At 46.3% G+C, this 26,908-nt stretch overlaps 1 protein-coding gene across 1 annotated transcript; it reads right to left on the bottom strand.

Moving 5' to 3' along the window:
- Positions 1-6,951: 6,951 nt before the first annotated feature.
- LOC310820771 (pleckstrin homology-like domain family B member 2) lies at positions 6,952-25,072 on the bottom strand (the record flags this gene model as incomplete). Its single annotated transcript, XM_083692556.1, is given in 22 exon segments — positions 6,952-7,092; positions 7,266-7,351; positions 7,722-7,941; positions 8,771-8,917; positions 9,116-9,206; positions 10,093-10,172; positions 10,175-10,374; positions 10,773-10,872; positions 11,027-11,167; positions 11,352-11,441; positions 11,539-11,649; positions 11,757-11,912; positions 12,483-12,611; positions 13,148-13,285; positions 13,642-13,776; positions 15,752-16,087; positions 16,492-17,525; positions 18,500-18,619; positions 22,493-22,675; positions 23,215-23,338; positions 23,581-23,655; positions 25,058-25,072. Coding segments are annotated over 22 exon segments (3,840 nt in total). The 5' UTR covers positions 25,061-25,072.
- Positions 25,073-26,908: the final 1,836 nt, after the last annotated feature.

Raw genomic sequence — 26,908 nt, 5'->3', positions numbered from 1 at the left:
TCGCTGCCATTTCCTTACTTCCCAATAACAACAACAACAACACCAACTGCTCCAGAGCAGCAGGAACAAGCTGGCTGAGGCTCAAGCACAAGACATCTCCACTGGGAACCAGAGTAATGTAACCATGGCTCCAGTACTGGCCTGGGTCCAGTACTGGCCTGGGTCCAGTACTGGCCTGGGTCAACGGGACAGACGCATTCAGCCAAGGATCAGGTCTAATCCCAACCGAGAGCAGCATTGTGAATAAGGATGAGGTTCTTTTGGAATTTACAACAAACAAGGATACATGCTGCACAGGTCAGAAACACCACACTGGAGAGAGTGTCATTCTAATGGTGCTTTTTTACCTACAGACTATCAAGAGTAAAAATCAACTTTTTCTACAATACTTTTTATCTTTTGTTACTCCCTCTTTTTGTAGAACCTCTGTCTAAAAACAAATCCTGTCTTTCTTTCCAGAAATTCCTTTTGATAAGATACAGTAGTCCCTTTTTTCCTCAGTCGTGTCAGGAGAGGGCCGGCAGCACCTCTTCCCAGAAAATACAATGCAAGAACCAAAATGACATCCCATAATGTCTCTGGATGTATGTAGCAGAAAACGTGCCAAGATGAGCCAGAGGTTTTCTCCTCCTTCCGTTTATTTTTTCATTTATTTTGTACACTGTGTTGAACCATACAGCACCTGCCTGTCTGCCTGCTCATAAGTAACACTGTCAATCACACTGTGAACTATTGGAAAGACTGTCTCTCAGGATGGAGTTCATTATGAAGAAGACCAATCTTATGGATGGCTTGGACAGTAGGTAAGCCTGTATACTGGACCCTGTACATTTTGAGTAAGACTTGAGAGGACGCTGAGATCAGGTCTCAGAGGGGTGCATCCCTTTGGTAATCTCACTTATACATACAGTAGTCATACTCAAAAGAGGACATTATTTGTGTGTATAGCTTACATCTATGTTGTTCTGTTTCCTATTTAATCAATAAAACAATGTGAGTACACCTTATATAACCTTAAAATGACCCTAGATCTGTTTGAGTGTGACGTCACAGCCCCATCTCACATCTGCCGTTTTCAGTACAGTACAGCACAGTACATGTGAGGTTATGTTGCGGGAGTTTGTATGACAACAGCAGAGTGTCAGCAGATAGAGATGCACACATCAGCTTTATCTGAATAGTAGATATAAGGTTCTGCACATACCTGCATGTCTCACATTACTCCATGGTCTCTCTCTCACACACACACACACACACACACACACACACACACACACACACACACACACACACACACACACACACACACACACACACACACACACACACACACACACACACACACACACACACCTACACACAGCAAGAGGATTTGCTGGCCATATCTCAGGCAGGGATAACTGACATGTTTTGTAACATCATTTCATGTGTCGATGCATCTACTTGACTGATATCTCTTTGGATGTATAGGGAGCAGAGGAGGCAGACTGGGTACATGTGTGTGAGAGAACGAGAGCATGAGGGGGGGGGTAGAGCTGAATGGCGTAGTGACGAACATTCCTCTCAAAAAACAGCCTCCACTGCAGAGGCATTACGTAACTCTGACACCATTAGAGGAGTGGAGGGGAGGGACAAGGAGAGGACAACCGTGCGAAAAAAAAGCGGCGTTTTCCTGTCCCTTAATTAACCCTCCCCCCCCCCCCCTCTCGGTGCCTCACTCACCATACAAGCATCGTGGTGACCAGGGGCAATGGAGGGTCCTCAGTGGAGCAGCCATCCGCCAGGCTCCAAACCCACTGACCTGAATAACAAACGCATGAATGTCAGCAGAGCCTGGCCAATGAGCTGTGAGGAGAAAAGCACTGCAGTAGCATATTTACGGCAGCTCACTGACACAGTCGTATTAGGAATAGGGTTTACCATGTGTTATCATTCTTGGTGTTAAATCCCCCTCTAGAAGGGTTTGATGTGATTTTTGCCGTTCAGTGTTATCACCTCTCCATGGGGCTTAATGTGCCGTTATTGTAGCTGAGATGTTCCATCTAAACTGTTTAATATTCTTGGCAGTATGTATAATTTTTTTCTTGGTGGCAGTTAACTGATGTTTTGGTCAATAATGTTGTAATAGGCCTATATTCAAACTCCAATAGAGACTGGGGAGTAGAAAACAATGGGGGGGGGGGGGGGTAATCAAGAGTGAAAGTACTATAGTCTTGGATAATAGACTTACAGCATGGCAGATTCACAGGGGAATTGGTGGCTCGCCACAATAATGAACAGAGGAAACAGTGCCCTTTCAAAGGCCTGAGACCTCTAGAGAAACAAGCTTGTTATAGCCCCCACTGAGGGTGAAGGAGCCAACCTGAGTCACAGGGAATGGTTTGGGGGCTGATCTGAGTCACGGGGATGTGGGGGGAGGGTGGTGGTGGGGGGCTTGTAGTTTGGCATGAGGGAAGGGAAACAAAGGATAGATATTTAGAGATAAAGTGCAACGCAGGCAGCACAAACAGAGCTCTGTTCGCTAAGTGAAGCCAGAAGCCCCTTAGCAGAGAAGAGAGCAGCGCCGTCTTTGCTGGAAAAACACGAGGACTTCACCGCATCATATGCTGAATTAGACATCAAGACACCAACACACTGTGTAAACATCTCTCCCTGCTTAAAGAACAATATCATCCCCAGGCTCTCTCATCTAAGGACATGGTCATGGACAGGATGGGTGGTATTGTAAGTAACATACTGTACGTCAGTTGGGACTGAGTGGTGCGTTATATCGGATGTTATCATGGATTATGGAGTAGAATGTGAAAGGTCATCTCCCGTTTGTCCAAAATTGGCGAGACTAAAGAAGAGAAAGCAAAGCAAAGAGAAACAGTATTTTTGCAGCTAGGTTTGGGCCTGCTGAGTATGTGTCTAGTTAGTATTTGTCTATACTGTAGACTGTTCTGTACTGTATATGACTATAGGACAGGTGGCCAGTTGGGAGGGTTAACATTGTTGCTAAACTGCATGATGTTCTGCATTATAGAGCCTATTGACATAAGGATGAGATGATCCGTATTGTATTACACAGGAAGCAGATGTGTCTATTCCATGTGCTTATGTGTCTCTCACGTGCAAAAACAAACAGTGGATAATACTTTTTGTCGAATAGGTCTACTATTCAACATTATTTTACAGAGCGATTGCTAACACGTTGTACAGTACACAGGATGATTAAGAGCAGATTTCAAGAAGAGATTATGAGTCAAAGCTAGTGGGGAAGGTTTACAGTAACATAAAGCTCACTCTTGCACTGTAAAGCCTATTTTGGCTGTGGTTATTTTCTACCCGCTAGGCCCACTATTGCTAAGAGATTCTAACAACCTAACAGTCCTTCTGCCCCAGATATGTTACACAAATTACATCCCCCCACAAAGCACTGTACAGTCGGTTTGTACGTGTTTGTGTCTGCCTCTGCCTCTAGAGAAAGGATGTTCTCCTTTAGAACCTAATTTAGCATGCTTCATTTCCAGTGTCTCCATGCCAACCCCACTAGGTCAACCAATGAAAGGCTGTGAGTGTAGGAAGGAGTGGTTAAAATTCATTAGGACCCCAATGTGTGCACTCTCTCACACATACAGACATGGTTATTTCTGTAACAATACTGCATTAATCAATGTTGAGATGGAGAATTTAAAATGAGGTAGGTCGTTACCCTCAATTCACCCGTGAGACAGAGCATAGCTATAGTGTTTCATAACACTGTAGCATATTTGAGATGCATCATATTTTGATACATTTTACATTTGTCTCAAATCCAAATTGTGCAATGACCAACAACAAAGTCTGTCTGGTCTGTTAATCTAATTTATGATGTCTAGCCAAATACAGTGCACTCAATAGAAAAGATGACTGCTGATAACCTTCCCCCATCCACACACACAGATAACCTACCCCCACCCACACACACCCACACAGATAACCTACCCCTACAGACACACACACAGATGACCTACCCCCACCCACACACACCCACACAGATAACCTACCCCTACAGACACACACACAGATGACCTACACCAACCCACACACAGGTGTGCAAAAAGCTGCCAATTATTCTCTCTACATCCTGGGGTACTATCTGTCTACAGTATCTGGTTAAGCATAGAGAAAGGGGCTAATTAGTGTGCACCAGCTGGATAGTCTGGGAAATGTTGGAGAGGGTAAATTAGGCCATCCATTCACGAGTGGAGACCACTGTTGAACACCACAGTTAGCTAGCTTGTGTAGAAGTAATGTTACACATCTGCGACAGTCTCATCACAAATACATGTTTCCACATACACAGCAAGCTGCCTATGATATCATCCCCATAACATACAGATTTCTCTTTGTTATGCAACCAAACCTGGTTGGTAACCTGAGAAAACAAAGACAAAGACGAAGATGTAAATATATTTCAAGATTGCATTTGGTGAAGATGAAAGTGATTTTAGAAAACATCACAACATAATAACTACAGATTTGTAAAGATAAAGGATTTATTCTTACAGTATGTATAAAAAAACATGCAGGATTACCAATTACATTCATTCAGTAATAAAAAAAAGTATATGTAGTATTCATTGAGTTACCACTGTTCATATAAAAATATCAATATATATTCAAAATGCATAAAAGTGTTATCTGTTGGATCAATTCTTTGATACACATGGAAAAATACCTGAAAAGTGCAGGCCAAAAAGTTATACAGCCTGGGGATGTGAGGTGTCCTGTGTGTGTGGCCATAACACCAGGCCATAACACCAGGCAGCTGGTCGGCCCTATTCTTAAGACTGTGAAACATCCCTGGAGAGATACAACACCTCCACAGCACCGTCAGCTCTGTAACTCGATCTGCTCTCGTGTGTCATGTGCTCTTTCTGGCCGCCTCCGCCACACTGGGGCCGTGGCTTGCTTGCTCGCCTCATTTCTACCTGTGAACACGCAGTCAGCCAGGCATTCATTTTAGTATCATTGCATCATGAAGTTATTATGAATTATTGATCACAATGAAAAATACATTAGCTAAAATACTTGGGCGGGTTATACAGCGTCCCATTTTCATACCGGTATTTCTTTGACTATATAATCTACCCAGGCGATGGAGATTGCATTTTTCTTTGGTGTCAAATGGATGGTTAACAATTAGGTTTGACATGCATATACTATTAACACATATATTCATATACTTGTTAAACAAAAAACAAATAGCAAATAAGGTAATTCATCCAACATCAAACAAATGCTCCATTATTTATGACTGCAACAGTCTTGTTAAATGTATAGAGTATCAAGGGATTGCATAGGTTTGTGGCAACATAATAACTACTTTATAACAGTCAATCCCTACGCTTAGGACCTCTGCTGGCGACGTCAAATAAAATGCAATGTTTTACCAATATGAGCATTTAAGGCTTTCTCAGGTCTTATTAAGCAGGCGGAGCTGCACACAGATCCACTAGCCGCCTGATGTGACAACACAGGGAGATAAGAGTATCTGCTAACCTTTTTGACTGTAAGAATGCCGGCATACTACACATAATGGTACATACTGTACAGCATGGATTGTCAACAGCTTTCACACCCTGTAACAAGCTCTTTGAGGAACTTTAAGGTGCCATTTAAATGATTTGTAAAAACAAATTCAAATGTCTTTGGTGTATACGCAGAGGTACTTTTCAAACCATCCAAGTTGAGTTCTTGGTGTTTTCAGGTTTTCCCCCAGTAACTCCATGTTCCTGAGCAACAATAAGGCACAAAGGACATGCACCATTGACATGCATCACCACAGGGTTTCCAGTAGAGGACGCTATCGCCGTGGTCCTCTCAGTTAATACAGATGCTAGAGAGCCTCTGCAGGGTTTGGCAAATGAGAGGGGGAAAATTTGAAGAAAAAAAGACAGACTATCCAGCTGGAAGGAGAACAGATGGAGAGCTATTGCTGACCAATCAACGGCCAGCTCTGCTCAGATGGTGAAAAGGACGACACAGCTTGAGTTCCATAAATTATTCTGGTCCTCTTCTTAACTCAGTAAAGTGGAATAGTACCACAATCATATCCAATAGCAGTCTTAAACCTATGATTATATTCATAATTTTAACATAGGGATAATAGGAATAATACAAATATAATACTGCTGAGGTCAGATCAGATGTGCAATCTCACGACCACAAAATGGAAGAACAGTGGCTTACATTTCAAATGGGCAGTGATCTTCAGTACACAGTGAGCCGTTCTTGAGTACATTACACACACCTGCAGTGCAGTCATCAGACAGGGGATGGGGGGTCATAAGAGTCCCAAAATATCATGAGGGTAAACCATGTGACCACGCCCAAAGGGCTCTTCTGCTGTGATAAGAATCTTTCTCTATCAATGAACAAGTGGCACCTAATTCTACAGTGGAAATGGCCTCTGCCAGACTGGTATCAGCTTAACACCATCACAGACCTGGAGGAAGAGGAGGAGTAGGAGGAGGAGGTGGAGGAGGTGGAGGAGAGAGAGGAGGAGGAGAGGGAGGGAGGAGAAGGAAGAGAAGGAGGAGAGAGAGGAGGAGGAAGAGGAGAGGGAAGAGGAGGAGGAGGAGGAGAGGGAGGAAGAAGAGGAGGAGAAGGAGTAGGAGAAAAGGAGTAGGCGGAGGAAAAGAGGGAGGAATAAGAGCAAGAGGAGGAGGTGGAGGAGGTGGAAGGGGTGGGTTGAGGTATAGGGAGGAGAAGGAGGAGGAGGAGGAGAGAACTGAGATAAAAAATAACAAGTGGTTAAAAAGCATAGACCAGGAGAATACTGTATGTGGTTCCAAACACCGCCACGAGATATTGCTTGTAAAGGGACTGGAAGAGAGAACATTTCCTGCAGTTGGTCAACAGATGATGGGTGGTCAGGATGTGGTCATTGTGTGGTCAGAACCCCTGATCGTGGAGGGAGGGGGTTTACACCATGAAGTGCATGTATCCTTCAGCCCCGGTGACGACGACGTCCATCCAGATGCGCATGGCATCAGGGGACGGGGCCACCATGTAGTACACACGGTCATGAGTCTTCACGCTGAACGTCAGCGAAGGGTTGGGGCTCTGTGTTTGTGTGACAGAGAGAGGGGGAAGGATACAGGAGAGAGAGAGAGAGAGAGAGACCAGGAAAAATTTGTTAAGAGAGGAGAGAAAAGTCACTCCTATACAGTCTAAATGGTGAATAACATTGTTTGTTTGTTGATATGTGGAGAGAATGTGCATCACAAATACTTTACCTTGTGTGCGTTCTTCAAATGGTCGTAATAGACCTCCTCTATGGCTTGGAAGTAGATGACTCCTTTCATCTTGGTCTCATGCTTGTCTGGAACAGAACACATGGACACAAGCGTGTTTATGAGTGGGAAAAACATCATTTGGATCAAAGCGCGCCCCAGATTTCCATAGTAAACCAGCAGCATAGCTTGGTGATGATGTCACTTCTTTTGTGGCTGCCACAGACAGCTGTTCTTGAAAGCCTGTCAATGCTAGTGCCCGTCTAATATGAGGACAGCAATGGAAATAACCTCTCTCAAATAAGTCCTGAGACGAACTGTATTGTTGTTTTAAAAATAGCATGAAAACAACCTGACAACGTGTAACTATTTTTACATGATCAAACAAAATCAATCAAATTAGAGAGAGAGAGGATGAGGGTGGTGGGGGAGAAGCAGAGAAACAGGAGGTGAATTCACCTGCATAGTAGGCCAGGGTCCTGCGGTTCCGGTCAAAGACAAACCAGCGTTTCTTCCAGGTTTTGATCTTGCCTCCCATTTTGACCAGGAACCCTCTGCATGTTTTATCTGTGACAGACAGATGGAAGCAGGCGTCTGGGCTGTGTCCAGCTGCCTCGATGTGTTCATGGAGGTCAAAGTCATCCTTTCTCACTGGGAGGTAACGTGTCAGCGGTCGAGACTAGAGGGCAAAGGTTAGGGGTTAGAGGTCAGAGTCGGATCTAGAGAACAAAGCCCAGCTCAATGGCCTCACTGAATACACATAAGTTACAGATCTGACAGACATCTTTTAATTTGTTATTTAGTTCAAGTTAATTTAATTGCGATGACTGCAAAACATGGGATTACAGAGCACAGTCATATACACTCACCGAACACTTTATTAGGAACAGCAGTACACCTTCTCATGGTGTAGGTGGTGTAATGGTGTGGGGAATGTTTTTTGGCACACTTTGGGCCCGTTAATACCAATCAATCACCGCTTGAATGCCACAGCCTATTTGAGTATTGTTGCTGACCATGTGCCTCCCTTCATGGCCACAATTTACCCATCTTCTAATGGATACTTCCAGCATGATAATGAACCATGTCACAAAGCAAAAGTCATCTCAAACTGGTTTCATGAACATGACAATGAGTTCAGTGTTCTTCAGTGGCCTTCCCAATCCAATAGAACACCTTTGGGATGTGGTAGAATGGGAAATTCACAGCTTGAAAGTGCACCTGAAAAATCGGCAGGAATTGCGTGACGCAATCATGTCATCATGGACCAGAATCTCAAAGGAATGTTTCCAACATCTTGTGGAATCAATACCACGAAGAATTGAGGCTGTTTTGAGGGAGGCCCTACCCAGGGAGGCCCTACCCAGTATTAGTAATAAATACTAATAAAGTGCTCAGTCAGTGTATATTAGAGTGAAGCATGGCCTATTCACTTTCATCACGGTAACATGAACATGCATCTCAACTGATTGCTTTCTTGGCTTAACCTCTTGTTCTTTTTCTCTCACCTGTGCTCTTTGTTTCTCACGGAGCTTCACCTCCCTCTCGATGAGTTTTTGCCTCCTGTTGGTCTCCTCCTGCAGCCTTTTCTCCAGATCCTCCCGTCTCCTCCGCTCCTCCTCCAGAGCCTGCCTGCGTACCTCCATCTCACGCTCCTGCAGAGGACACACACAGGATGTTAGGGCAGGGTCACATTCACACACACACACACACACAAAATACACAAACAAATGTGCACAGCAGACATACACTGTAAATGCGTACACACACACACACACACACACACACACACACACACACACACACACACACACACACACACACACACACAGTGTCTATGAAGGATGTATTACCCTATGTTCGAGGATTACATGCTTTTCAGCCTGGGCTTGTCTTAACAAACGCTCCATCTCCTCAATCTTAGCTACGTTGGATGTGCTGGCACTGTGAAAAACAGAGAAACATCACAGTGAGGAAACTACACACTCTCTCAAGGTGAAGACCACCATCATAATAAAACCTGATTTGAGTACTATTCCAGACCAGAGGCCTGTGTATGTGAAGTTAAACAGCTCTGCAGCTTCAGCCATAACATCACATCCTGTACTTATAGACATCATGTCTGTCACTCACACCACATTTTCTCAAATACTGTACATATCGTATGGACTGAGACCACACACACACTCGTAACCTGAGAGAACTTGGGCTATCATGTATGCGTACATAATGAGTAATGTAAAGAACACACTCCTCTGGCTTGTAAAACTGAGTTCGAGACAGCTGGTTAACACATGGTGAAGGCACACTGTTTAGCATCAACAAACTTCACAGGCACCGATGAAATACAAACAGACAAGAAGACAACTAAAGTGCTCGCTATAAAAGCTTTTTCCCCTCCCCGTTGTAAATTATCCTAAAGATTTTGGGTACATCAGTTATAACAACAGTTATGCTTTCAACATCTAATGGGTGTTACAAAAATAATGGTCAAAAAGTGCCAAAGACCATGCGTCTGTGGTCAAGCTTAATCGTTTTGGCGATGAGGATTGAGGATGCGACACAGTAATGTTGGTTTGATCAAATACAGCCTCCTCTGGACTAGGTTTTACAACAGACAACCATGAGAATACACCAACAGACACAAACACAGACATGCAAACAGAAGCTCTTCACTCACATAAGATTCGGCATACTGACGGCATAAGGACACAGTTACAGTTGTGACAGGCTGGATCTCCTGGAGGCTCTGAGATGTGGCACTGCTGTGTGTGTGTGTGTGTGTCTGTGACACCTGACACTCCTGCAACACCTCCTCAGCCAGCCACACCCCCCAACCCCCCCCACCCCACCCCACCCACCTCCCATAACTCCTTCATCAACCCACGGTCCTGTTTCTCTACCGTCTCTCACCTAGAGATGTTGTCCGGGGAGCAGGCAGAGATGCTGGTCTCCATGCTGTCAGAGCTGTCCACGCTCATGGTGTCGAAGGCGTGCCCGTTGTCCGTGTAGTGGAAGGGGTCCAGGAAGACATTGGACTCCGAGACGGTCCTGCTGCACAGGTCGTTCAGCCTCTGCCTGTCCTCACTCATGTACAGATGGCTGTGGCCGGCTGAGAAACGGTTAAAGAGAGACAAAACAGCGCTCGGGTTACACAACAGAACTAGGCATTCACTGGCACAAATTCATTGCAGCTGGTCAGCAGGCCTTACTCTTACACACACATTCCCCACACTGAAAAGGGTCCTTCAAGTTGCTGAGAACTATTTCCAAAAACCTTCTATTCCTTCCGCCAGAGCTACAGGAACACGCCATGACTGCTCAAACCAGGAAGGATGTCCTGTGTCTTTCTATGTTGACTAACTGGCTCGGTGCTGTTCAACGGGGGCCAAGGCAAGCAAGAGAGGTTAATTGGCTATTTTTGACTGCAGGAGATATCTAGCATGCTCTGGGACAGACAGCAGGGAACAAGAGAGGAGTAGAGAGATGAGGAGAGCTGCTTTGACTCACCCTTGAGTAGGCGTCGGGTGTCATGGTCTCTGGGAGAGACGGAGAGGCCTCTGGGGACAACACTCCCGCAGCTGGAGCTTTGGGACAGAGGCAGGTGGGACTTCACAGCAGACAGAGGGAAAGAACAGAAAGAGAGAGAGAGAAAGAGGTCACTGAGCTGGACTGTCACTGAGCGGAAGTCCTTTCAAGTCTAACTCCTGAGGTTGTCCTCAGCCTGCTAGGGCGGTTGGGTCCTGGGTCCCCTCCATGCCTACCTTAGGGGACAGGCTGCGGCCCAGGGTGGAGCTGCTGTAGGGACTGAGGGGCTGCTGGATCCTCTTACGTGGCAGAGTGTCACTGAGGTGGGAGGAGTTCTCCTTGCTGCCACGCCTTCTCTCTTCAAGGGAGCGGAAGTGCTATAACCATCAGAAATAGGAACGGGTGTAAATTAAAAATGAGGTTTACATTGTTGGGAAAGAGAGGTGATAGAGGGGGTGGAGAGTGGATTCTGTTAGACCATCCTGGCATGCACTGTGAGTAAGGGCACCAGCGCCCTCTGCTGGTGAGACATATGAACTGTGAGCAGTGCGTTTTTCATACCTCTTTCATGGTGACTGGGTTGTTAGGGAAGGCTTGCCCCCCAGTAAGTTCAGCATACTTCCTCTCCAGACATGCCAGGTTCTCCCTCTCCTTTAGACGTACACATTGTCAGTCAAACAAAGGTCAGATACAAAATAACAAAGACATGCATACAAACGTATATAAACATACACACAGACAGCCTTACCCTCTGAAGCATCAGGAGCAAATTGTTCTTTTCTTTCAAGAAACTGTCCTTCTCTCGCTGAGCTTGCTGGGTAATCTGTGCTGATTGTTTCTTCAGGGTCAGATGTCTTTCCTGTGAGAGGTAGAGAGGCCTAATTTAGTAACTGACAAAAACAAACATGTTTCTGTTTATGGAGAAACACACGCACACACACACACACACACACACACACACGGTACCTTGCGTGTGACAGTACTGCGCTGGTACTCAGCTATCTCTCGCAGTAATTGCTGAGTCTGGCTCTCCTTCACTTCATCCTGATGACTCTCCCTCTCAAGCTGCTGGAACTCCAGGTCTTCAAAGCGCTTCGTCTCCACCTCCAGCACCTCCGCATCCTGAGGGACACAACACACACACACACACACACACACACACACACACACACACAACCCACACACACAACCCACACACACAACCCACACACACACACACACACAAGAATGTTCCAGGTTGAAGTAGGTCAGCATGTGGAGCATTCACATTGACAGACAGACAAATAGACCACAATAATGAGCCACAGTACGGTAAATGAGTTAACAGCTCCACGAGTACAGTATATACTTCATCTTCTACGGATGATCAAACTACTTTCGATAACCGCATCCTCTGTAACCATTGCCAAAGCGCCTATCTTTGTCTAAGCCAGAGTGGAGAGACCATTACATGAGACATGAGGGGAGGATTCTGGGTGAGGCAGGAGGGAGATGAGGGCATCTAAGGGAGGGGAGGGCTAAAGAACAAAAAGACATATGACGAGTTCAAGGGACCAGGGGTCCATTCTGAGGGAGAGGAGCAGCCAGGGAGGGAGGGAGAGAGAGCAGGAGAGAAGGCAGGTCAGAGCAAGAAGGAGAGCTCGTGATAGGTGAGGAGAAGGAGGAGTAGAGGCCAGTTTGTGTCTTACTGACCCTGATGAGCTGCTGCTGTAGCTGCTCCCTGAGAGCCTCGGGACAGGTGTCCAGCTGGGTCCTCTGCTCAAAGACAAGCTCCGCCAGCCTCTTTACCTTTACCCTCGCAGCATCGAGCAGGGCTCTGTCCTACACAGCAGAGCAGACACACACACACACACACACACACACACACACACACACACACACACACACACACGCACACGCACATCCACACACACGCGCGCACACACACACACGCACAGGCGCACGCACACACACACACACACACACACCACAGAGAGAGGAAAGAGAGTGTATAGAGAGTGTTAGTGAAGGGAGAGGAGGAACAAAGTAAAGGAAGGGAGGCAGCAGAAAAGTGAGGAAGAAGGACAACTGGACAACTAAGACCTGTGGGCTGGACTCCACATTCCTCCTAGTCCGATCTCACCACCAACATCCCAACTCCTACACACTCTCTCTCTCTCTCCCTCTCCCACACATTCCTCTACCCTATCCTAATTAGACCATAGAGCATTTAGCATGATGTCACCTTATCAACAGACGGTATGGAATCTGCTGTCACCAGACTTTCCCTTAGAACTCTCTCTCCCTCTGAGGTGAACAGGAGAGAGGAGCAATGGCCTCTAACTCCCAGAGCTGGAGATCATGTCTGCTGTAGTTACCTTGGACTTGTCTGTGAAGGTCGTCTTCTCAATGCTACCAAGCTTCCCGTTCAGTTGGTCCAGCACCTCCTTCTCCCTCTGAAACTGGGCCATCTCAGAGTCCTGCTCCCCTTCCAGCAGAGCCCGCTCCACCTCCATCTGCACCACACACAGACACAGACACAGACACAGACACACACACACAAACACACACACACACACACACACACAAAGCTTAGCACTGACAAACACTGCTTTAAAAGTTCGATTTCTGTCCTACTTTAACCACAGTGAGCTCTTCAAAGCCTAGACAGTCCAGCACTAACACTAACAATCGGTTATCATCTGGCCTTCTTGCTTTTAACATATATTTCCTAACTCTAGAGAGTCTGTCTAAACCCATAAACAAATAAGCACAAACGCGGGCGCACACACACAAACACACACACACACACACACGCACACACACAAACCTGCAGCCAGTGGAGCTCACTCTGACATGCTGCTACGCATACCTCTCTGATTGATTCGTCCATCTGGTTGTCCAGGTCTTTGATCTTCTGTTCCAGCTCCTCAATGTTGTTCAGCACCTGGATCCTCTCCTCCTCTATACGTGTCACTTCCTGTTTCAGTTGCACCTCCTCCGGCACCTGCTGGTGACATGGCTCCGGTCAGTCCATGGGTCAACAAAGTATCGATGTTGTTTACTATAAACAACGACCTCCTTACCTAAGCATGTCGATTTGAGCTTTAAAAGAGTGCTAAATAGCCATGACAAATCGGTAGCGATCAAGGAATGAGATAGCATGACAAAGAAGATTCCGCGGAGAGCACATGGATGCAAATATTGCATATTGTCAAAGAGTGGAGCAACACGCGACACACAAAACTACATGCTACACCTTTAAATGCACCTCAAGACTGTGATGATGGAATGATTTCCAAAGGTTCATTATGCTATTCACTGTTCTACATGGAGGAATGGTGAATGTGTGCAGGTTGTAGACAGCGAGGGTGATTTATGTTGATCCATTCCTTATTTGCCTGTAATTGGTTTCCCATGTCACATTGACTAGAGTTCTGCCCTCAGGTCCACCTGGCTGTGACACTGAAGTCTGAAGTAGACTAATGCTCCTGCCATGTGTACTGGTCCCTCTGGAGAGCAAGGACTGCATAACAGCTCTATAGACTCCAAGATGGAGTACAGTCTACTATAAAAGCAGGGAGATGGAGTACAGACAGTCTACTACTGTTACTGGACTCACTTCTCACTTTAGTCAGTAAGCATTACTGCCACCAGAGAGAGTGCATACTCTCATCTCTCTTGTGTCTCTGATATCAGAGGGCACACATCTGACACATGACAACCTCTATAACATCAACCTCTCCAGATAGGAGCCAGCAGGACTCATCAACCTCTGGAGCAGGAGCCTCATGTGGCAGACAGGTCTAGGATTTATGGGCTGTTTCAGAGGTGGTATGTGGGAGCTTGCTGCTTCACTGCTCCATTGCCAGGTCAGAGGAATGTGACAGATGGAACAGAGTGGATTGGGATTTACTATACAGTAACTGCTGTCTTCAATAGGCCTCTGTTTTAGCCAGAACTAATTATGATGGAAATTTGGACTCTAGACGCAATGAAATATAATTCTCAGGTAGCCCAGCAAAGAGCACATCAAATAATGTTTCCTGCTCTACGAGGCATGAAAGCTAGTATGATTATTTACGGAGGTGATACAAAAACTAATATCAGCTACATTACATGGCTGGTGACATCAAACAAATTACCTGGTTAAATACACTTTTCAAATACATTCTCTCTCTCTCTCTCTCCCCTCACACACACACACACACACACACACACACACACACACACACACACACACACACACGGTTATTCTACTGGGGATAAAGTCATTTCCTGTTCCCCCTCCTTTAAGGGTTTGAGCGGGCAGAGGGCTGTAACAGAACTATTCCCCAGAGAAATCCTCCATTAAAACCAAACACACCATTAAGTCATTACTGCTCTAGAGTGGAAAAATGCCACAGTTTTACAGCAACTCCATAACTCAGTGTGGCTGGGACTGAGACTACACAAGGGACCCAGGTTAGGTGTAGACATGGCTCCTCACGACAGACAGGAGCACCAGTGGAGGTGAACGCTGTATTTAAAAACACTCCCCACAGTGAAAGTACATGGTATAAAGAGGATTCCTTTAACAACACTGGTGCATACCTCAAATCCCACAGGGGTACATAGTTTCCACGACCTCATTCACTCACATACACATTTAACACACACACACACACACACACACACACACACACACACACACACACACACACGACATCTAACGCACACTAACACACACAGTCATGGGTAGACACAAAAACAAATGCCAGGATAAGTGAACATGCTGATGCTTTTATAAACGAATCACTTTCACTCTCTGCCTCGGTAATTATCAACAACTTGTCCTTGAGGGAGAGGTGAACTCCTAATTCATTGTCATCCATTCCCTGTCTTTTGACTTGTGTGTATGGGTGTGCACCCGCACATTGTCTGTGTCAGTCCATGTTCATGTATATGCCTATTGGAGAATAAAGGGGGGGGGGGGGTCTAACCTTGACTCTGTGGTGAGGGGAGGGCGAGGGGGCATTGCTGCGCAGACTGACAGCAGGTGACTGGGCTCTGGCCTCTCTGTGCCCGCTGTGCCGGCGCTGGCGGACCTGTCTCTCCTCTGCCAGCTGGTACTCCCGGGCCTTGGGCCCAAAGCCGTTCTCTGGGGCGCTGCTGCTGGGGGAGTCAGAGAACACGTCTGACTCATCGTCGGACACCTGCAGCTTCTCCAGCTCCTTGGTGATCTTCTGCAGGTCGGACACGGCCGAGCCCCCTTGGTCTCGCTCCACCCGGCCCAGCTCAGTACACAGGGTCAGGATCGTCTCCAGGCGCTGGCGCTCCTGCACACACACACACACACACACACACACACACACACACACACACACACAGAGTTGTAAACAAAGTCACACATATGCTGCTACTCAATATACTGTGCTCAAGGAGTGTGCGAGTGTGTTAAGTCAATTAAACTGGGAGCTTGTGAAACATGGTGAGAACAACTCAGAACTCAAATTAGCTTCTCAAGTAACAGAAGCTGAAATCAAAGCCCTATGAGGACTTTCAAGTTTCACAACAGTCCCTATTAAAGAGACTGGGGACCAGATGAACTTGCAGAATGAAACCAGGTGTCTCAGTCACATTTCAATCACGAGTTCCATAAACTAAACTAGATTAAATGATGAAAGGAATCGAGTGGAATAATCAACCTCATTAAACAAGAAGGCAAATTAATCAATCTCACCAGTCTCTGCACCTCCTGCTCCCGGAGTCTCTCGTCTCTCTGGCGCTGGTGGTAGTCTCTCAGCTCCTCCTTCCCATTCAGGGAGCTGATGCTGCCCCTCCTCTGGCCTGGCCCCAGACCCCCCTTCCCAAAGGACAGCCTCCTCTCCCCCAGGCCCAGGTCCAGGCAGGGCGAGGAGCCCGCCCGGCCCCCACGCTCTAGCTCGCAGCCCAGAGAGCCCAGCGAGGCCAGGCTGGACCTGCGGGGAGTCCCCGGCACACTGGCCGGGACCGTCACGTCCGGCGGCCGCTCCAGAGAGGACAGGCTGCGGCGTGGCTTGGAAGAGAGGGACACAGACGCCCCATCCCCTCTGTGGGAGCCCGCGGAGTGACGGGGGGGAAGAGACAGGGTAGGGGTGTCAGCTGGCTTGTGGAGGCGGGGCAGAGAGCGGCTGTGCACGCCCAGGCCGTTGAGTGACCCTGTGGAGTACTTCCTCTGGCGCGGCGCGGGGTCCATCCCTGGGTCCCCACCCTTGCCCTGAGCGTAGAGCCTGCGGCCCAGCCGGGGGCTGGAGGGCATGCTGGCTGCTCCACTGTGGCCCCTGGGGGGCCGGGAGGGAGGCTCCCCATACGAGGAGCCGTTCCACATGGAGAGCAGAGAATTGGCCACTGGGGGCCGGCGGCCATCGGCGGAGCTGGAGAGGAGCAGGCTGTCCTGTGACTGGTGGCGTGAGCGGACGTGCGGGTTGGGGCTGAGCGGGCGCTCCCCCTGGCGTGGGGAGGGGGGCATGCTGCTGCTGGTCATATAGGGCAGAACTCTGGAGGAGGAGGGTGGGCGCTCGGCGCTCCCTGGCCTCAGGTGCCTCTCCTGCTGTGACAGTGGGCTGGAGGGAGGGGACACACTGAGGTAGTTGCGGCTACAGTCTGCAGCCCGCAGGCTGGCCTCCAGGGCACTCTTCCTGCGCTGCAAAGTCTCCATCAGGTCCTGCAGCTCCGCCTTTGAGCGGGAGCCCCTCATGACTGATCCACCATTGCTGTGCTCAATCTTCACACAGTCTGGGGAAAACATCAAGACGTACAGAATTCAAACCTTAAATGTGGACATGTAATCCTGTGTTTTCTGGAACATCTGTACAAACAGTAGAGTAGTAAAACATACCCGACTAAACACCTAAGCCGAGAAAGGCGCAATCAGACATGTGTGCTGACTAAGTAGGGAGAAACCAGTGGAAATCTCTCTCTCTCTCTCTCTGTCTCTCTGTCTCTCTCTCTCTCTGTCTCTCTCTCTCTCTCTCAGACGTTTCTGGGCCCAAAACAAACACTGACTCTGTGGTTAAGAAAGCTTCTTCTAAAAATGGAAGAATGCTGGCGGAGCGAGACTGGGTTAGAATGCCTTTGTACTCCTGGAACTGAGGGAAAGAGTGGACCCTGAAAAATCACCTCTGTCAGCACGCCCATCCCACCCCATTCCAGCCCCAGCGGCCCAGCATGCAGTGTGGGGGTGCTGCTCTGAGACCACCTGGGCAGCTGGACATTGTTTATCTGTGCTTGCAAGCTGTAATTTGTTCCCTCGACAGCAGATAAACTCACACTACCGGAGAAGGGTGGAGTTGGTGGTCTTCTATCTATTTATACCTTAAATGGGCAGTTTATAGGAGTTTGACCAAAGCCCTTTGGCTGTATATGTCAACGTTTACCAGAGAAGAGTACAACTGGTGTCTGACTGGAGTAAAGCAAGGTCAGATCAGGGTCAGACCGTGACCCACAGCCTCCAGAGACAGAGAGAAAGAGAGAGAGAGCTAACACATTCCCAACTCTGTTTACCACACACACACACACACACACATCTCACATCCTTACCACAACCACACATCAATCACTGCATTCTGCAACTCATGACAGGGCACATGGAGCAAACAGGGATGCACAGTACATAGGAGGGGTATTAGGGAGAGACAAAGGGGGAAGAGTATCGTGGAGAGGAGATACGGTGGTGTGAGGTGTGAGGAAGCCAGGTAGACTTGTCCTACCTGAGCCGTAGCCCAGAGTGGCCACGGGGCTCTTCTGGGGCAGCATGCTCTTCATTCGGCTGGCCTCCGCTGGGTGGTTGAAGCGGAAGAAGTAGGATTTACCCAGACAGAGAGTGTACCCTGTAAAAACAACAAACAGAGTCAGAACTGTACGCTCTCTCATAAACTCACACACACATTCAACCTTGTAGACTAAGCCATGCTCACACACACACACAGGCACACACACAAACACACAAACACGTTTATGTAAAAATGGACTGCTTCCCAGAGCCAACCCATTAAAATTATTCTGTAACTCAACTCCCCTACCCCGAAACACACACACACACACACACACACACACACACACACACACACACACACACACACACAGCACAAGAGCTTAAAGCACAGTGTCCAATGTCCCACTACAAACAAACAATACACACGTTTTTTTAATTAACTGCAATATCTCAAATCCAAATAACACACGGTTTCATGCACAAAATGTCCTCTGTTCTTCAACCCATACTGTCTGGATCTAAGCTACTAAATGACAAAACCTTACATAATGTTAGAGTAGGAAAACAGATCCGAGGGAAAAAATTCAGACTCCATCATTAATGCTATCTGAGATGGAAAGAACTCCTCTACAATTTTTTTCTTCCCAACAGGATGGCTAAGACACTGCTTTCAGTCCCTACATAAATACAGCAACCCCCATTGAGCTGGCTGAGACAATGTGATGTTTTCAGCAATATTTAGTTTGTGAAACTGAGGTTACACAATTACTGAGCATGCAGTCTACTAGGTCTGATAATCCAAGGTTTCCTGCGCCGCCAAGCGATGTCTGTGAGAGTTCTTCAGGAAGTGGGGTATCCTTTTACACAGCCAACTGCTACAACCCACAATCCATCTGCATGAGTTCACCTTCCTCTGGCCACCTGAAAAAGCTCTCCCTATGAGGAGTTTATACAATATCACCCAGACTACAGGGGAGCAGGGCACGGTGAGAAAAAAACAGACTGGGATTTTTTTTTTGCACGTGCACACACACACACACACACACACACACACACAATCCCAAAGCACAGAGGAGGCCCCAAAAGGATTACACATGTGTGAGTTCTACTGGACAAGACACTGCCTGGAGGCCTGGTTCTGAGGGGTTGACTGTACATATCTGAAATTATCTCAGTAGCAGACATCAGACTATGATTGAATTGTGCGTACACTGCAGTTTGACTGAGGTCAATCAATTATTACTTAAGTTAATCAATTTTCTATATCAGTGTTTGTGTGTGAGAATGTTGTGTGTGTGTGTGTGTGTGTGTGTGTGTGTGTGTGTGTGTGTGTGTGTGTGTGTGTGTGTGTGTGTGTGTGTGTGTGTGTGTGTAATGCTAGTGTGCATGCATTGTGTATGACCATCACTGGGATTAAGCATTTCTTAATAAAAGTGAACATGGCTAAACCCATAAGACTGATGGATAGCCCTGGGCAGTCAATAAATACATTAACCTATTAACTGATCACAGGTCTTTATGAAGTTGTTGTTCTATTAAGAGACCACTATCACTAATTCCCTGCATCATTAAATAGAGGGTGATGATCATGTAATACCAGATGACCAAACACCCAGGGGCAGGGGATTTCAAACTCTCTCAGACAATTAGCCCACACTGAGAAAAGTATCCCTTATGTCCAATTCAGAAACCACAGCACCCTGAGGACATACGGTTCATTTGGAGCAAACGCGTTATTGGGGGCCCAACAATACAACTCGCTGTACCTCTACGCGTATAAGCTACCCACCCCATAAATGTGAAGTATAACTTGTAGGCTATTTTATATTTGGTGATACGTGCAATGTTTACAATCTGTAGTTTCTGGTGGACGGGACAGTCTTACGAATGTTCCTTTAAAATAAATTTGCACTCCGTAATATAGCTGGAAATGGTCTCGAACTGTAAGAGCAGGCATACAGCCTACTGTCCCGACAATTGATGCCACATTTCGCCGTTCACGTGAATGGACTCTGCAGCATAAACACATAACTATGTCAAAAACTAAATTACAATAAATAACTTATTTTGCGCATCTCTCAACACGACAATGATACGACACAAAGCCTATTCAAACAAAGAACCCCGAGTTTATGTATTTAGCCTGTTCTTTAGAGAGTTATTCCCCTGCGAAAAGGGGAGGAACGCCGCCGCAGTGAAACGAACAGCAGCATCCCTGCCTCTATAGTTGACTATAGCAGACGTCTTCAAACTAACTTTGAGAACTTCTGTGATTTCTTTGTTCGGAGGAAAACAACTAACCTTTGTGCGCTGTCCCATTCAAACTGTTGAGCACTGGTGGTAGAAGCAACTCCTCGCCCCGCGTGAGATTAGCATGACAAAGGGACAGAGACGATGATGCCCTCTGTTACCTTGACTGAGTCCCTCAGACACTCCTCCCCATTCTCAGACGAAGCTTGGGCACTGCGCAAGTCTGGCTAATTTAGGTGGTCGCAAACGCGCCAACTTCTCAAGATGAGGACGAGGCCGGGGGCTTCGGTGGGACGGGGGAGAGGGGCCAGAGGAGGGGATTCAAAGGGGAGGTGGGGAGTAATCTAGGAAGGGGGGCGGGTGATGCTGTAACCGCTACCCTAATCGACCCACGCAGAGAAAGCACGCCCATATAGGCTACCTAACCTTATCCAAAACAAAGAAGCACAAAATCCCCCTTTTTATTACAAGTCCGTGTATATTTCCCCAGGACGTTTACAGACATGACAAACAATAACTTCATTTTAGAACTAAAATTGTTCCTGTGTAAACCTGATAGTCACTATTAGTAATCAGGCACTATTAAACACACCTTTACAAACAAACTGACACAAAGGAATACTGGCACTGACAAAGATATGACTAACAAACTAATTTGCTGACTGTCAAGTGATAGTCAAGCATAAAAAGGCAGGCGGCCTCGCCCACTGAAAACCTTCTTGCACTCTGTTCTCCATCACACTCAGAACTTCTATTGCATCATGGGGAGGGGGCGCTGGAGCTTTGCCCAGACCAGCTGATTACTTCCAGACACAGTTCTTGAGTCTTTGTTATAAAACCACACACACACACACACACACACACACACACACACACACACACACACACACACACACACACACACACACACACACACACACACACACACACACACACACACAATGAACACATACTGACACACAGCACAATGTGACACAGTTACAGTCAGACACACACAACACTAGTACAGAGGTTATAAACAGTAGTGTTAAACATTGGTGTTGTGGAATGTTATTTCATACATAGTGTGGAGGAGGGGAGCAAATACAGGAATGAAGAGTGATATCCAGACACACACCCTCTTCCATCTTGGCTGAAAAGTAACTGTGTGTTTGTGTGTGCTTGGAAACTATATGCATAGAAACTTGCTTGCTCCCCCCTGCTACTCTAAATATTTACCTGGTCCCCCTTCAGTCTAGGCAGATTGCTGCGAGAAAAGGAAGAGGAGTGGGGGTGTGGTGGGGTGGGGGTGGGGGTGGGGGCGATGGAATGGTGGGTGTATGATCAACTCCAGTATTGCTGGGAAGATCTGAGTCACAGGCTAGCATATGTGAAGTTTCAGCCAACCCAGGGCCTCACCCAATCACAAGGGGGCTGGCCTATGTCAACAGCCCAGGCTGATGGGTAGCCTTGGACAGGAAATCATTCATTCCCACAGATTGTTTTCATCCCCCTAACTCTACAAGAGATTAGATCCAAAGAGAAATCTGGAGTGGTTACATCAAATCAACCCACTTCTAACACCTCAGGCTGATTCACGTGCATGTATATGTTTGAATGTGTTTGCAATTTATGAGTACTGTTGAATGATGAAAGGGATAACTGAAACCGAACAGATTACTCTTTGTGTATGTTTGTGTGTGTGTGTGTGTGTGTGTGTGTGTGTGTGTGTAATACATTTGACGTGTTATTACTGTACCTTGTGTCAGCAGGGTAGGCTTCCTAACAGGGACTCCATCCAGAGCACAGGGGTTGCCTCCAGGGTCCAGTGTGATCAGTCCTCCTCTGTTTATGATACGGCAGTGCTCCGCCTCAATCCCTTGACCCTGGATAGTGATGTCCTGTGGTATGAGTGCATCCTCTCTGCCAATTCGGGTCACTCCTGAAACGCAGCAGATAATGTTTCTATTTTGAAAGCTACAGCAGCGCATCAAGTGTCTTTGTAAACATAAACATATGATCACTCCTTGAAAGAGCAACCCATTCTTAACATACGTTCTATGCTGTATAAGGACCTTCCTAATAATAGTGCTGGTTGATTGAAATGGTGTTATTATTAGAAGAAATATGATGGGATTCCCACAGGATTGCAAAGTCATTGCAGGACAGAGTTTAACAGAGCTAAATGATCCAGCAGCCAGAGGACACACTCAGAGAGAGATGCCTGCTGGTCAGTGGATCCCTTGGGGAGGAAGAGGAAGTGCACTGAACGATGTTTGTGGTCGAAACTCAACTCGCCCTTATTTAAATGCATCTGGGTTATTTATTTATGTGTTTGTGTGTGTGTGTGTGTGTGTGTGTGTGTGTGTGCGTGTCTGTGTGTGTCTGTGTGTGTGTGTGTCTGTGCGTGTGTGTGCGTGTGTGTGTCTGTGTGTGTGTGTGTGTGTGTGTGTGTGTGTCTGTGTGTGTATGTATGCATACCTTCATTTAGGGGTATAAGTGTGATAGCCACACTTAGCCGACCGCTGCCCAGACTGACCAGGTGAGGCCTGGCTGTCTGCACCTTCAGGCCTCCGGCAGTCTGGATCAGGTCCAGCGATGACCTCTGTGGGGAGAGAGGGGGGGTACGGCTGTAAGGTTGGGTACAGGAGTGCTGCAGTGGGACGCTAAAGGAGAACAAGGTCCAACAATAAGGGATATTGAGAAAGAAACAGAAAGTATGCATGTGCGTTGGAGTATAAGAGTGAATGTGTTTGCTATGAATATGACTGTGTGTGTGTGTGTGTGTGTGTGTGTGTGTGTGTGTGTGTGTGTGTGTGTGTGTGTGTGTGAGAGCGGTATGCTCACCATGGGTGAAGTTAAATCTTGCTGATCGAACTCTGCCTGACCCTGACTCTCTGTACAGCTGCCTGTGTCCAAGTCCTGCAACCCAACAGAGACAGTGACTTTAGGCAACACGCACACACACACACACACACACACACACACACACACACACACACACACACACACACACAGCTGTACTTCACAGGACGTTCCAGAGGGAGAGACCGCCCTACAGCGGAGAGGAGTATGTGGGACTGGTTTGTTTTGAAAAAGAGAAACAGACAGAAAGGACAGAAAGAGATAGACAGAGAAAGAGTGAAAGCTTTTGCGGAAAACAAACCAAGCAAGCCATATAATTATAGAACATTAATTAAACAGAGAAGTCACATCAATAATATGGTGACCGCTGATCACAAGTTCAAGGAATCACAAAAGCTTGTGTTCCATTGCTCTGGTATTCTGCTGCTACTCAGACTGATTTTCTGGGTATTTCCTACTGCTCCATGAATAGGAAGTGTGGATCACAAGCAGTTGAGAAAACTCATGCATTTCCCCTCATTGAAAACTCATGTCCTGTGTGAGGTCACTGGTTACAATCATAGCCTACTACTCCCTAACAGGAGCTGCAGACATCAGACAGTGGATCCCACGGTACAGAGAGGACAGATATCCTTACCCTACACCACAGATTTGAATAATAATAACGTTATATAACATTCAGAGTGCCTACATGTGTCCATTGAAAGCATGCTGAATAGAGATGTTTCTCTTGGTCAGTAAAACACAGCTGTCTCTGTGGTGCTAGCGCAGTTTATTGAAGTAAGAGGAACATTCATGTGAGTGACTCTCAAATGAAATCGCCCCTTTGGACACTAAATATTTTGGATTCTGCACCCCTGAGCCACTTTAAAGGTCCACCTAAATAGAAACAGATTGTGTGTTCATTCAGCCGCGTTATCACAGGTCAAAACCAGAGTAATTTTTCAGACTAGACTTTCAGACTCATCTTTCTGCATCTGTCCGCAAATCCATGATAAAAGGGAACAGAGACCTGACCCTGCAGTCGTCATTAAAACAATGTGACGTGATGGCAGCCAGTCAAACAGTCTCTCAAGATTATAATAATAACATGCAATATATCATTTAGGAGTGCTTTGAGTAGCCATAGAGTAGAAAATAATGATTATTTGTCTTTTTGTTAAACATTAAACATTCGGTTTAATGTTTATTACAGGTTTTCATAAAAGCTTATTTGTTTTTCTGATCTTTTGTTTACATAGCCTTCCAGCCAATGTCCTGCAGCTCTGCTCCAATAGAACTATTTTAGAAGCCAAGGCGACCAAATGTTTTCATACATTTGTATTTGATGCGTGTCTTTACGGTGACTTGGTTCGAATTAAAATGACATGGGGGAGAGAGGTGCGTTAACTATGGTTTTCAAGTTGACAAATCAGACCAACGCGGTTGTACTTGTAAAGTCACAGAATAAGACACTTACCATAGTTGAAGTGGAACTGCAAAAAGCTGTCATGATAACTGCGAAGAAGAGGGCATCATGTTCGGGATATTATGCAAGCTACGAGTGAGCATCGTGAGGGAAAGTTTTATAAAAGATGCGAAACAGCGCTGCCTGGTATCTAGACGTACGTAGTGTTGACGCTCTCGATAACAGTAACGGTCTGCAGATATTAAACATGGGTATACGTATCCACTGGAAAGAAATCAAACCTTAATCTCTACACTACAGTATATCGTTTCACATATAACCAAATCCAAATCAGTGCAGTGAGTGAAACTATGGACCCAATTCTCAGGATTTCCTTTTGTAAACAGGAAGACTGCTAAATTTGTACTCCCCTTTAAACATTTTTTGGGACTTATCTAGCAACATTATATCCCCTACAATGTATAGTAAATTGTATTTATTTTAATATTGTTTACATGAACAGTGGTTGTAAACTAGATTTTGGATTACTATTATGTTTGCCTGTTCTTACTGATTGACCTCAACATCACAGGCCTAATTCCAGTGTACACACAGGGATAAGAGCTGCTGGAACAATTTAGCTGTGCCTCCTTTTAAAACCATGGCCCCTGTGTTCTAAAATGCCAGTTTACTCACTGTAATCCCTGTTGTCTTTATGTGAAACCAAGGGTTCAACAAAGGGCAACAGACGGGATGAAACCTGAATCTAGGCAGAACAATCACAGATGCAAAGATCCTGCATCAGTGCACCCTCCTGTATGTGAGAGACTATACTCTGTGGAATTGTGATTGTGTGTGTTTTCAAAATCAACATAAGGGCTAAAAAGCAGGACATTTGGTAGGTCATTTCATCCTCCAGGCCAGGGAAATATGGCCTAACAGTCAAGAACTTTCGTTAATTTCAGGCATGACCCCAATGTTGTGAGGCCAGGAGAAACCTGCAAATTTTGAGCACATGTAGAACAGTGTACCCTGCTACAGTCTTATTCATTGTGAATACACCAAAGCAACCTTCAGAGGTAGGGAGTCAAGAAAAGACAGTTCCTGATCCGCTTACTGTATGTTTAATATTACATCAAGCATGTTTGTGCATTCAATAGTTTACTAGAATCTTCTACTCTAGGAAAATACCAAATAGGACAATGTAAAATGACTACAAAATAAACGGCATGGATTTTTTTACTGAATTCTTGCTATATTACAACATTATCTCAACCGACAACCTTTGCTCAGGAGACCATGGTAGCTTTGTTCATAAGTCTCGCCACATCAGCCTATTTACAGTAGGCATTGATTCTATGTGAGGTTATTGATGGAGCCATGTGTCCATGACCTGTGACTGTTGACCTTTGACTGCTCTGTTACAAGGGAGTATTTCCATAATCTGAGTTGTGTTTCAGGACTGCATGCTGTCCCTAATGCGTAAGGTCCTGGTGCATCACTGCTGCATAAGTCCTTGTTTGATGCGTCCCCTTCTTGGTCATGTGGTCTAGGAGAATCTCTTCCTTGGGTGTTGGGTCTGTGTGGATCTCCTTGTGTGTGTGGAGATAATGATGAATTCCCACTTCATCATCACCTGGTGTATGTGATCCTGTATCTTCTCCATTGTCACCAATGTCTTGTACTGTGTATGTTCCTGGTATATAAAGCCTAGATACAACATTTCCTAGTTCTTCTTCACTATCTAATGTGTGTGGTTGTGGTCCATCACCATCACTCATTGGTGCATGTGGTCCTGCTGTTTCACCCTCTAGTTCCTTACTCCCCAGTAACGGTGGTCTTGATGAATAGTCTTCTGCTGTCGATGGTACATCATCATTTCCTGGTTCTTCTGGAATTGGAGTTTGCGGTTTTGTAATATCG

The sequence above is a fragment of the Argentina silus genome (genome assembly GCF_951799395.1).
Source record: "Argentina silus genome assembly, chromosome: 2".
NCBI classification, from domain to species: Eukaryota; Metazoa; Chordata; class Actinopteri; order Argentiniformes; family Argentinidae; genus Argentina; species Argentina silus.
Note: the sequence above shows the minus strand (reverse complement) of the source record. Positions and strands in the feature narration are given on the sequence as shown.